Source organism: Diadema antillarum, unplaced genomic scaffold (assembly GCF_040938485.1).
Source record: "Diadema antillarum isolate AM-2024a unplaced genomic scaffold, OU_Dant_1.0 seq00000008_RagTag, whole genome shotgun sequence".
Lineage (NCBI taxonomy): Eukaryota > Metazoa > Echinodermata > Echinoidea > Diadematoida > Diadematidae > Diadema > Diadema antillarum.
The window spans coordinates 13330-27892 of record NW_027271130.1 but is presented as its reverse complement, the minus strand read 5'-3'; the positions used below and the strand labels follow the sequence as shown (position 1 = coordinate 27892).

The following is a 14563-nucleotide window of genomic DNA, read 5'->3' as shown; positions in this document are numbered from 1 at the left end:
GAATGGAAAGCTGTGAATTTATTAAGACAGCTGGGTGTTCCGTAGAAATGGATCATCTTGATCTAGTCACCTTGCTCTGAATTTGACATCATCTGAGTTGATATTACACAAATTATGGTATATACACAGGATCTTTTTTAATAGTAAGAATTTTCCAAGCGACGTAATGTTGGCATAATCAACAAACATACAAGGCGATGACGAAGGTGAACAGCTGTTAAAATGCCCAACAAATTATGTGCATTATTTGTTTTATGAAAATAGAGGCATGGATCATTGTTGGTGTGCTATATAATTACATCCTGCCAGCAGCACCAGCTCAAAGCTAAGTAATAATTCCATCCCACCGCCGCATACAATGCAACATTAAATAGGCAAAGCAGCAAGGCACAGACAGTAGCTAACCTGAAAATGAACAGGTATAGGGACACAACTCGACCAAAACGGTCTCGGCCGAAAATCAAATTTCTGCCCTTGTATCATCCGTGTTCGACACTTCATTTGCCAATCATGTACGATGAACTTGCCGAGGCTTTTGTAGATTACGTCAATGCAACCGAATGAACAAAGTAATGTATCTGACCAATGAAAATCTCTGAGCTGTCGTTAGAACCGATAATCAGTACCGGTCATTCGAAGACCCATCCACAAACTTATGCCTCCGGGGCGTGTTAGGCAAAGGGAAAGACTTGCTGCGTTATTGCTCTCTGTCAATTATTTGATTAAAGATCCATATCATCACTTTCTAAAAACTAGTACAAGAGTTAGAAGAGATCTTTGATCTCTAGATAGTTTCTCGGCAGCGTCTTTCGGCTCCGTTTGTACAGGGTTTTGTTCACCATCCGGATGCTTGCGTCAATTTTTTTGCGCATTGATCTGGTGAACGGGTCTCTGGTGAGGTAAACGCGCGTGACCCTTCCGTGGTTGCCCAGGGAGACGCCCGTCTGCGTCGAGGACGGATGCTCCTGGGTGGCGCAGACGACGCGCTCGCGGTTGAGCGTACGGTTCAAGAAAACCACGATGTCGGAGACTTGTACAACGGTGGAACTTTCCAGCTCCTCGTAGATAATCGGGAGACATCGCTTTTGGTTCTGAAGCCACTGCATGTTCATGGACTTCCAGCGATCGATTTGATTGTTCACAAACGTTGCCCAATCTGAAGGTTTTTGATTGTGATGAAGGAAAAAGAAAAAAGAAAAGCAAAGAGATGAATAGTCATAGTCATCAATGGTTTGTGTCAAACAGTAACGAAACTGACAAGAAAACATCTCTGCTGCCGTTGTTTCGTCACCCGCCCTCTGTCTCTCCCTCTCTCCACTCTGCCAGTCTGTCTGTCTGTCTAGCTGTCTGTATGTCTGTGCGCCTCTCTCTCTCTCTCTCCCTCTCTCTCCATTGACGTAGTTGATATACTCAAATTCTGCCGGTGATAAAAAAGGCCTTATCTATTCTACTTGAGCTCTTACAGCCCCTAGTCCCTCCGTCCCAAAGTTTAGGGGAAAAAAAAAAACAACCCACAAATCTGTAACATTTGTAGCCTACAGTTGTTGATGTTGTTGTTGGTTTTTTTCCCAGTCTTAACAAATTATTTAGCCCTCCTTCGTGTAGAAAAAGAAAAAAAAATAACCTTAGATACAATTGTCTCAGGATACCTGATGATGCAAAATATGCCACAGCTTGCTCCGGTGCACCCTGGGAAACCGACGACTGCCTTCGGAAAGCTTCGGCTACGATCGCTCGATAAGGATTGCGAATGAGGAGAACGGCACCCTCAAACTCCCGCACGTGCGAAATACCGAACTGGTGGGTTTTGATACAAATAGTGCGACGGTCCCTGTAGTCACTGTTCCCGCCGAGGAAAACTGAAAGGCAGAAAATATGTAACACTTTTAAGAGACAGTATATAATTGATGGCATTGTTAGACTCATATTTCTTAAGAAGCTTTACGACTTGTAATATATCCAGTGCTAATTTATTATATGACCAATAAAAACTGTCATCAAACATAGAGGTGTAGACGTAATTGTAATACATGTATAACACACACACACACACACACACACACACACACACACACACACACACACAAACACACAAACATGTTCCATACAATGATTGAAATAGACAATGCCTTAAAAATGATACCGCTCACGTCGGTGTTTCAAGAAACGCTCAAACTTACAGTCTTTTAACTTTACAAAGCCTACAAAATTCGAAGGCGCCTAAGACCCCGTTTACAGTGCGAGGCTCAGCCGCGGCCGAGCCCGCCGTCATTTCAATGTAAACGCGCAAAAGGCCAAATGCGGGGCCAAATTGGCCGCGCATTTAGCCACGCTCTGGAGGTGGTCTCGGCCACTGGGCAAAATGCGCGGCCAATTTTAGTCTGGCTTCCAAACCTTCTGCCCGTACTATTTCGCTATTCAGGATATTAACCCCCTCAACGTCGAAAACTAGTATAGTTTAAGGTTGTTTTGTCCTGCAAAGGATTTTTCCTTCGGCAAAGGCCTTTGCCCGAACGGCGAACGGCGACGGCGGCTCGGCCCAGTTTACAGTGCGGGCCTGGGCCGAGCCCGGCCTCAATTGCTGGGCCGAGCCCGGCCTCAATTGCTGGGCCGAGCCCCACAATTTTGTCCGTTTTCACTGCCGGGCTCGGCCTGGGCTTTTAATTCAAACCTTTCAATTATTTTGTCGTAGTGGCGCTCTGCTTGTAAACAAACGCAATTTGGTATAGTCTGGTTTTCAGACCCTTTGCCAACTGGATTCCGTGGCGACGAAGTCGCCGTTCGGGCAAAGGCCTTTGCCGAAGGAAAAATCCTTTGCAGAGCAAAACCACCTTAAACTATACTAGTTTTCGACGTTGAGGGAGTTAATTTCCTGAAAAGCGAAATACAATTGTAATACGGGCAGAGGGTCTGGAAGCCAGACTAAAATTGGCCGCGCATTTGGCCTAGTTTGCGTTTACACTGAGAAAAGGCCGGGCTCGGCCGCTGCAGAGCCGCGGCCGAGACCACCTCCAGAGCGTGGCCAAATGCGCGGGCAATTTTGGCCCCGCATTCGGCCTTTTGCGCGTTTACACTGAAATGAAGGAGGGATCGGCCGCGCAATGTAAACGGGGTCCTAATGTCCGCATCTTGCGTAGCCTTTTGCAAAGGCAGCTCGCAATGGACTCGCACGCACACAGCGATCGGATCGGAGTACACTCGCAGCTCGCCGCTCGCGCGCTGCGTGTGCTAGTCCACTGCACTCTGTGTGCGTGTGCTCAAATCATAGCGAGCTGCCTTTGCAAAAAGCTACATCTTTACCTTTCTTCGATATCTCCATTTTCCGCTCGGTGTCCCAGTACGTGCTTCCAGTATAAACGCCAGTCGCCATCTCGATGAGCTGCCGGGTCCATGTGTTACCCGATCGGGGGAAGGACGCCAGTGCTATGAGCGGGAATGTTCCCCGCTTACCAAGCTCGATGTGAGTGCACCTTGGATCTGAATGAAAATGCGAAACGCAATTCTGCTAAACCTTTTCTGCGCCAGTGACTCAAATGTGCACTAATTTAACACACATATCTATGGTCAGAAATAAATGTCGCACACAGGGGTTAAACAACATGTTTCTTTTTTGCAATAATATTTTCACTGTAATATATTCTCTTTTTTCACTTCAAGCATTGCACTCCAACTTTATGTACTGTGATAAATCAAGGATGCATTGTCTCACATTATGATCCGCTTTTCTTGTACTACATGCGATACATACGCCTATAGGTCGCATGTCAACTCTCAGTATGGGCAACATTACGTACAACTTTATAGAACTGCTCATAACGCACATGCCAAAGAAGTAAAGCTAATTCATTGTAACAAACGACTGAAAGACCAACGCAATCATAATTATCATCCTATGTAGACGCATTATCGTCACATTATATCTGAATCGTTGGAAGCTTCATGATTGTGCACAGCAGTAGAAAATAAGAAAAAAAATCGGTATATCAAAGCCTGTGAATATCGAGTCAGTGTTTGGGTATCATGAACCGTCTTTTTAACGGCCTCAACAGAGCTCTTTACAGCTCTTTACAGCTCTCTACAGCTCTTTACAGCTCTTTACAGCTCTGTACAGCGCTGACCGTCTTAATCAAAGATCTGAACCGGAAGCCGAACAGCACAAGATTTGAGAGCTGCGGTTGCGATGATTATTTACGACTGGTAGAAAATCTATACCACGCGTAAGATTCCTACTGAATGATTCACTTACTAAATACAGTAATGGCAGTTAGTTACTTTGACAAATGAAACTGCTCGATTCGTCATCGGGCGCCAGTCAGTGCGAAACGGAAAAGCATTACCAGCTGTTATTCTGTCGATTGGTTTAAATGTTGGTACCAGACGCCGCTCATAGGAAAATGATCAGTTATTCGAATGCGTAAGTAAAAAATAAACAAATGATTAGATAGATAAATAAAACTAAATCGGAGAGATTTCTATAGGCTTTCCCACTGCTAGCTCTATTGATATCTTTAAACAACCCTGAACTTTTTCATCTTGCATTTAGTGCAACAGGATGGCTTTTAGACAAAGGCTTCACTTCAGGTATGAGTAATCATTAAAGGAAACCAAAACCCAAAGAGAAAATTAATGTGGATTGAGTGAAAGCAGCAATATTAGTGGAACACATCAGTGAAAGTCTGAGGAAAATCGGACAATCGATGCAAAAGTTATGAAGTTTTAAAGTTTTGATGTTGGAACGGCTACATGAGGAGACTACAAGAGGTTATGACGGCATTGTGTGGACAACAATATAAAGAAAATTTAAAGGGAATTCCACAAAAATACATTTTCATGAAAATTACCCATTCCATCAAATATATTATAATACTGACAAATGTCAAAGGTAGCAATTAATTCCCCTGCTTCCTGAAAGTTAGTCGAAGTGCTTTTTCATTATTCTAGAAAAGTGATTTTTTTTTCGATACATACCTGCCACGGCTGTTCTGTAGACAGACATGTACATCTCCCCTCCACAATTATGTTCCGCGTCGCCTGTACATGGCTGATCGCAGAGGGCACTATCCACATACGTCAAGAAGGGGGATTTCGCTGAGACCTCGGTGCAGTGGCACTCTCTCCCTCGACTTAATGCAGCGTAGGTAAATACCTTTGGGAAACAGCAAAAAGAATAAAGAACACCAACTAAGAGAGCTGAGAGAAAGTGAAACTCGAACGATTACTATAGTGATTTGTAAACGCTTGTAGAATATCAGCCTTCATTTTCTTCTACTCACTTCTTTATTTCCAGTAACCTTTTCCCCCACACTGTAAAAACATCGGTGTTAGATTTAACACCATGGGTGTTAAATCTTACACCGGTCTAACTTCAATAGAGGACCACACCCACAGTTGTTGAAAATGAATTGTGATGGTGTTAAAAAGTGTTCACCTGGCACTTTGTGGTGTTAATTTGACACTGTGGCTGGTGATATTTTTGACACTGCGCTAGTGTTAATTCAATAATGACACCGCATGGTGTTGATTTGATATTGGTGGTGTTAATTTCAATGGTATAACACCCGTCCAGCTTCAATAGGAGACCACACCACCTGGTGTTACTGTGGTGTAAATGTGTTTTCACATTTTTTTCGAAAATCAAGCACTTTGTCGGAAAATTCTTTATCGTCTTGTTGAAGTTCAACATTAACAAGAAGTGCAGTAACTAAGAAACTGTTAAAAAAACAATTTTATATTTTGAAAAGACACCCGGAGGTGTTAATCTAACACCATGAATGAGCACCGGAAATTTAACACCAGCTCGGTGTTTCATATCTTACACCGGACTTTTTGCAGTGCACTGTTTAAAACTTAGCTAACCAATGCTCATCTTTAAAACACTTAAAGTATTGCTCAGTAATTTCATTATGTCGCACGCTTTCTTCATACCTTTATTCAATTTAGAGGTAAAGCTACTTCAAGTGAGGGCTTGGAGCTTTTAGACACCTTTATTCACAATTGAGCAAGTTTTGGAACAACATTACAAAAGCATCAAGCCTATTCCTTTTGCTAACCAATATCAAGTATAATAGATATACTCCTCCCTTTCTCTATGTAATTACATCTTTAAACAGAGCAGTCTAAGCCTTTAAACATTTTTCAAACAGATATGTTACACCATACATATTACGCCATTAATATATAATCATCATCTTTATCATCACCTGCAAAGTGAAGCAAAACTTCACTAGATATTACGCCATATACAAATTCTTTGAATCATTATCATTGTTAAATGAAACGTCATTAGGTATTGAATCAGTCATAAAAGGAATGTAACATTTTCAATATAGAAGGCCTATTAAACATTTTGATAGTTTTCTCCCTTTTTATGAGGGAACTATACTTAATAGAAGCTGTGATTTTTAGCAAGTCCCCTCCATATACAAAAATTTTGTTTTCGAGTTTACCATGAAGATATGGCATTTATTTGTGTCTCTGTTAACAATCAATTTCTTGTGTCTTTTATGTTATCATGCTAATTACATCATTGTGCTGATTTCTCGCCATTATGATTTTTCATACTCAAACATTTCATTGTATCCCCAATTTGTTGGAGATGAACTATAACAACTTGAACTTAAGCTAATGAGGGTTACAAAGAGTTACGTCAAATGCGCATGGATATTAACGCTACTTTGTAGAAAACAAAAACATTTTTTGGTTCGTAAACGTTAATAAGTAAAGCATGAGTAAGTCTACTCACGAGTTGTATGCACACTTCTATACAGGCTTCAATCGTCATACTATCAGCTTTCTCTATTAATACCATGTCCCCTGTGATGACCTCTCGCATGGCGTCTACTTCCGGTCTCGGTACGCATGCGCGGTAAAGAGCAGGACTGTCTATAGATGTCCATGTTAACCAGGTTTTATTCAGAGCTGCGAAGAAAGAGGTTTACAGTGACAAAACAGAGATAAGAATAAGACTTTAAGCCCATGTTATATAAAAGAAGAATCAATTATATCATCACGCTTGTTCATTTTTTTTTTTAATTCTCACGATGATATTACTCAGTCAAAATTAAAAGATTTATGTCGCCTTCCAAGAAACAGATTGCGGGGAATTGGGGCAAGAGAACCTGAAGGCTGAATCAGAACTTTAATTTTTCTGAAAGGGGTGTCATATATGATGTTTATAAAAATGGACTATCAATTATAAGTATGCACTGTATTTATGACAAAGAATGATAATGGTCATATTGTTAATAATGATAACTACACCTCAATAATATAACAATTACACAGTAATAGTGCGCAATTAATAGGAATAAACTAAATGACGCGTAACAATATTTGAAATTAAGAAAGAAACAATTAAGGTTTAGGGATAGATGACATATATTTTCATGTCTTAACTTAAAAAGTCACAATATAAAAAAGCATACAGAATTAAAAGGGATTGATAATAACATAAATTAAATCATACATATCCACCGCTTTGTTTTTCTGTGCTTGCTTCTTTTAAATGTTGCCAGCCACAGATTAAGCAAAATTAGTGAGCTGTGCCTCACTTACGTTTATCCTTACACACTGTTTGTTTATTTGTTTGTTTGTTTGTTTGTTTGTTTGTGTGTTTTTTTTTTTTGGGGGGGGGTACTTTGTTTTTCACTCACAGGAAATGTAGTCTGACGGTATCCCTGCTTTCTTCTTCACTTCTTCCAGCAATTCGCTGGTCCTCTTCACCTCCTGCCTGTTTGACTTATCGAGGGAGAGAGCGAGCTCATTGTCGGTTTGTTCCTCGCGAAGGTGCAGACCAATCAGGTAGCCGAACAGAAAACACGCTAGGATGACCAGGATGGCTTCTCGCCACACATTGTGTCTCCCTTTGCGGGAGCAGCGAAAAATCATCGCAGACTCAAAACAACACGATTTCTTGTAAACCTTCGTGGAAATAAAAACACAAGGAAGGAGTAACAGAAAGAGATAGATAATATGTGTCTCTGTGTGTATGCTCCCAAGAACATGTTTTTTGTAGATAGAGTTAGTTAGTTAATAGATATAGATAGATTCATCTATTAATTGATTTATTGACAGAGAGCAAAAAACAAAACAAAACAATGGAGAACAAATCAGTATTTCCTTGTTCGAAGTGATAAACGTCTTTGCGTGTTTCCCCAGCCTGTTCCCATCTCGTGTCGGTTTGTAATCATATAATTTTATCATCATCATTCTTAGGCTCATGATAACATTATCTTAATCATCATCATCATCATCATCATCACGACTACATGAGTAATATTTATCATCATTGCTTATATTCTATACTTCATAGAGCTATCTTTGTCACTATTGCTCAAATAACTTCAAGCCATGCAGGACGAACAAATTATGTGCAGTACATGGACACTGCTATACTGTAACGCAGCATTATTCTATTCTTTTTTTCACAAGCACTACAGATATAAGGATTCATAAGATCACATACAACCATCCAAAAGCTGTAATCATATATGCAAGAAAACACAAAACTGTCAACGTTCTATAAACTGAACTATCAAAGACAAAGAGAGGAAGAGTCCATTCGGCCTATACATGCTGGAATTTACTAATGTCTTGACAAAGACACAGCCGGTTATAAAGAAACATGGTCAGATGTTCATGTTCAAATTGGGTAACCAATTCAGGAAAAGCAATTTGCGACGGTCTCTCGCTGAATATATACGACTGACACACACGCATACTAGTCTAATGCTTATCACCACACACTTCTCCCTATTGTCGCTTTTTCTCTATTTCCGCCAACAAAATTAAAAGCTATACAATTGATCAAAACAAGGAGAAGTGCTATACAATGCAACTACTATCGGGCATGCCATACCCGAAAAGGCAGCTAGATTTCAATAAAAAACAAACAAACAATTCACTCCGCCGTTACTTACCTCTCGTTCTGAAAGGGGCTGTGATGTCATACCTCACCAATTAGCATTTGTGGCGGCATCTGCAAAATTTTGAAGAAATTTGTGTTCTACAATGCTGTAAAATATTGCCCTATCTATCTTGACAGTATCTGAGAACATGAGGATATCATTCTTGATAGATTTAATACTTAGGATGTAAATTGGGTCATTTTATTCTTGATTATCTTCAATTTAATTCAAGGCATTTCTATCTAAAATTTAATTCAAATGCCAGTTACCTCCATCCAGCAAGAGTTAAACTAAATGCAAAGTCTACATAGGAGGCGTTACACAAATCATATTGTTTTCTTGCGATTTGCAAGGAACACACAATACAGTGTGTATCATATACAATAAAGTCAAATATCCGAGAACAGCAATATTTAGTTTTTAATGTTGGCAGAAAAGTAAGTATGAACAGGAGTGGTTAACTTAGAAGTATTTAGGGCTTGTAAAAAGGGAATAACTTGATACGTTATAATTATGTAACTAAATATCGTCCAGCATCTATTCATGTACAGCTATGGCATAGCTGTGGACGCCAAACACCAAATAACGTCCTATGAATTCTAAAAATGACCATGTTGAGTGCGTCAGTGCTATGAACATTGGTCCTTAATATTGGCGAAATTCAACCGTAACCTGAATACATGTATTTTGCCAGTGAGTAAATCCGCAGTACATGAATTCAGAATGAAGGAAACTTGTGGAACAATAGGTTAGGTTGGATATACTCATCTTGATTTAAAAAAGAAGAAGACAAAAACAAAAACAAAAACAAAAACAAAACAAAACAAAAGAATTACAAAACGAAACTGCGATTTACAACATCATTCACATAATATATCGTAAGATCCACTAAACACTGCAGAATTTTGTAGCTAGGAAGTGACTTGTGTTAACACGACTTTTTTTTTTCTTTTTTTCTCTAGTATTACACAAATTATGCACCGTCTGGTTGAGGAAGTAAACGTGCCAAACACAGTCATGACGTCACTCAGTCGGTCTGTCCTAAGGTTAAAGGGTCTGATGAGGAGTTTACATTCAATGATCTTAACTGCTGTCTTGCGATGGTTGTGCTATATCGCTAGTAGGCCTACATGTTCGATTATAGCCACTTTTCTCAACTAATCTGTAATACAACCAAATTTCGTGTAAAGGTTTCATCCGATGCCATCAAAACATGATTTCTATCTTAACTGTATTAATTAAAAAGAAGAAAAGCCCAAGTGTAAGGGGTGAATTATTGAAGTAATGATTTCAGTATTTTATCTGTTTGTTTGATTTGCTTTTTTAATGATTATGATGTACGTCCCCTGGCCTCTTTGGAAGAACGCGGTTGAGATGTGATTAGATTAAAGTGACAATGCCATAATCATACAACAATTAGATGCTGTGATATACCATCTATGCATGTGTGTTCATTCCCACGATGGAAAGAATATCACGTAAAGAAGGTGAAACTTCATCTGCAGGGCAGAAATACTGAAATGTACATTGGCAGATGTGTCAAAAAACAGACCCCTTCCCACTTCCCCCATTGTCATTGTCACTTTCCCGCAGGTGAGCCGAAATGATAATCCATCTAATAGAGAAAATGTGTAATTAAGACTTACCAAGGTAATCTCCTTCACCGTGACAGTATTGTACGCTGTCTTGACCGAGGCACTTCAACACATACAGTATCCTGAATGTGAAGACATTTATAACTGACGGTAATACGTACCTATTCACGTCATCAGAGCCCTGTTCTCAGCACCGTCCTGATGATATCGTCTGCACAGAGCATGTCTCCGCTCAATTCATTGTTTTGTGTCGCTGGGTGGATTGAGTACAAGGGGTAGATGTTTGAGGAAAGTCAAGAGGAATGTAAACACCTCATGCAGACGTGTGCGATACTAACTGACGTGCCTGAGCTATTGATCGGTTGATCGGTCGACCGCCTTATTCTTATGCAGATGATTGACCAAGCCTTAATCTTTCTTTACCTCATATAGATTTATGACCGGGTGTACAGTACGTACATGCATACATGTGCGTAGATGCATAGAGCATAATATTATAATCCTGTCCCCCTTACTTCGGAAATTGTCTTTATAGTTCGGTTTTGTTGAACTAAAAGTTCCCTACTCGGAAAATAATTGACGAAAAGAAACGAACCGTAATAAGATCATGGCTTTGCATATTCCATGTATAGCATTTACTATCCTTGAGAAAAGGAGGGATAGAGGATCGAGGGAGATAGGGCAGAAATATTTAGTGCAAATGAAAAGGCAGCGCGAAGTAGAATTTGAATAAGATCATCTTTTTTTTGTATATATTTCTTTCTTTCTTTATTGATGTATTCCCCCACACTCACACACGACCAGGAGGTGGGTATGAGTGAATGGCAAGGTGTGTGTGTGTGGGGGGGGGGGGGGGGGGGCAGGGGAGCTGATCGCAACGTTCTTCGACATGCTGCCCATCGCACTCACCCTAACTTACTTTTTACTTCACTTAAAAATGTGCGTGTATACTGTCCACTGTCCCATACACGATGGCGGCTGAAGGTTATGTTGAAAAAGGAAAATACAAACGACAACACGGAAGTACCCGAAAACATCTTTTAAAACTCAGAGGAAACAAGCAATAGAGAATATCAGTAAGTGTAAAAAGACGAATGACTTAGTAGAGAGATTGCATGTCATTAAGAATTTAATAGCATTACAAGCAATCGTGGAGTTTTCTGTTGTTTTGAGCTGTCGTTACATTTCAGTAACGATTTGTCAAATATATGTCCATGTCCACTTCTCACCCATGGCCTGTTTTTTTTTTTTTTTTTTTTTTTTTTCACAACGGGCCTAAACTGTAAATAAATTAAAACGATGTGAACCATGTAAGATGAGGCCAAAAAGAAAACAACACAAACACACACAAACAAACAACAAGTTGCCAGTTATTACTAAAAAACAAAAATGCAAGTCAATCGACCAGCACTGAAAGCGAGTAGCTGCCGAAAACACTTTACAGAAAGAACTACTAGTATACATCTAAGACCGGTTTTCCGTGAGTTATCATTAAGAGGATAGTGTATTTTGGAGGGAATAACTATTACCACAAAAAAAAAAAAAAAAAAAAAATCCAAAGACTGTGAGATTCAATACAAATAGGAAGCAATTTGCGAGATCTGAATAGCATACATGCATGAATACAACCAAAGGGAAACTGACTGACTGAAGGATTATTATGAATGAAGATTGAGCGAAAAAATGGGATCCTGATGGAATAACATTCATTGTCTTTTGTTGATTATATATATATATATATATATATATATATATACATATATATATATATATATATATATATATATATATATATATATATAATATACATATATATATAATATATACATATATATACTGTAATATATATATATATATATATATATATATATATATATATATATACATACTATATATATATATATATATATATATATATATATATATATATATACATATATACATATATATCGTCGCTGGGGTGACAAGAACTTGTGTCTGCAATTTTGGTGAAAATGACTTTTTTGAATTAATGGTCAAATAGTGGGATAAGTGATGTCCTGCCCAAATCCCAAGTGTCTTACTCCAAAAATGAAGCCACCACAGCATGTCAAAGGAAAGGCTTTCCCATTCGCTATAGTGCTTTGGCCGCCATGTGTTTTGGCTCTCCTGAACATTTGACATTTTGCAGATACGAGGTCTTGTCGCACCAGCGACGATATATATATATATATACATATATATAAAGAGTTTGTTCGCAAAAACCGATGTCCATTTTTGAAGATTCTGAAGTACGGTCTCTGTCATAAAGTACAAAATAATACCTTTTAAATGATATATTGGTAAGTACATATAAAGGTACATTTTTGAAGTTATGGTCAAAAGAAGCAAAAATTTTGTTATTATTCTCTTTATTTTTCTCGACCGTTAATCGCAAATATCTCCATTTGGCAAATATGGACTTATCAGTTTTTGCGAACAAATTCTTCATATATAAATATATATATGTACATATATACATATATATGTATATATATAGATACATGTGTATATATATATATACATGATATATACATATATATATATATATACATATATATATATATATATATATTATCATAGTACATGCATATATTTACAGGTTCATACCTGCCAACCCTGAGACTAAATAAATCAAAACAAACAAAGAAAGATTATTTGAAAATCTGAACTTTCATAAATTTCATATACTTTACCATCAACATATATTTCTAAAATCAGAACACAATGAAATTAATGCAATTTCTTTCCGCGAAAAATGTGAATATTCGGCAGGTATGCAGGTTGTCTAGCCACACATTACAAGAAGAAAAAGTCTGCACACAAATGCAAATTTTGTTATAAATCATTAATGTATTTTGGACAGATGCATCCACAGTATTTCAAATGTACAATGCTTTTCATAGTAAAGTTTTTATGCCTGAACAAAATGGACATACCACGGAGAAGTACATACACAATTAGAGAGATCTTTTCAGCAAGAAAAAGATATGCACACACAGAAGTACAAAATTAGTCTTCAGTCAAAATGAAACATGCTTTTTGTTGATGCTCTGGTTACAACCCTTCACTGTCATACAATAAAATAATTATATTTAATGCAATACAATCTGTAGCATAGCATTACAAAGGGATATGATAGTTCAGTCCTAAAAATTAGTGCATATAAAACTGCTGTGGCTGGAAATTTAACAACTGGACATTACTTCTATAGACAACCAGCCAGGCATCTCATTTACGAAAAGATAAATAAATACGAACATAAGACAAAAAACAACAAAACAAGACAAATACACTGTGAAATTATTTTGATACTCTTAGCAAATGTTGGATCATCTTTCATTTGTCATAATGGTTATTAAAAAAAGAAATGGCACTCAATAGGAGATGGCAATCACGTACTACTTTGGACTGTTAGTGTATGTCATTTCACAGCACTGGAAGTGGGGGTCTTTCTAATGTAGCACCACTCCTGGTATAACGTGGGTAACTCAAATGGAAACAACCTCAAATGGAAACCATCCCATGGCCAAATTGTTGTCTATTCTATCTCAAAAACTGCTGGGGAAATGGCACAGTTTTTGCAAAGGGAAAGAGAGAGAGAGAAGCAATTAAATCAAAACAAAACAAAACCCCAAACAAAACAGTGATATGACAAACTGTTTACTCTTAAAGCAGGTTGAAAAAACAAGACTTATCAAACTCCTAAGTGGGGATATCACTTGCATAGTCCATAAAGGTATTGGGCTGGTCCACAAATTAAGATTATGAGTATAGTCAAAGCTGGACAGAACAAAGCCTTGTATTAACAACACTATTTAAAACAAAAGGAAGAAAAACATCCACTAAAAACACAAAAATGACCCCACTGTTTAATAAAACCTGGCATGCCCTGTATGAAGAATTGCCTGAACAGTGGAACCAGTCACACACACACATGATATTATTCTCCAGGATCAGTACGCAAAGACCATTATGACTGTGTTCTGACAGCAGCAACATGGTTATAGTGCGTGGAGGATGGCTTATTTCACTAATGCCCAA

General features: G+C 38.3%; 1 protein-coding gene across 1 annotated transcript; it reads right to left on the bottom strand.

Annotated features, from left to right (window-relative positions):
* Positions 1-764: 764 nt before the first annotated feature.
* Positions 765-7887, bottom strand: LOC139724984 (sialate:O-sulfotransferase 2-like). The gene is made up of 6 exons (XM_071636078.1): positions 7653-7887; positions 6743-6918; positions 4969-5146; positions 3301-3477; positions 1650-1859; positions 765-1156 (listed from the first exon to the last, which is right to left on the bottom strand). Exons 1-6 carry the CDS (start codon positions 7885-7887, stop codon positions 765-767), a joined length of 1368 nt encoding a protein of 455 aa, XP_071492179.1.
* Positions 7888-14563: the final 6676 nt, after the last annotated feature.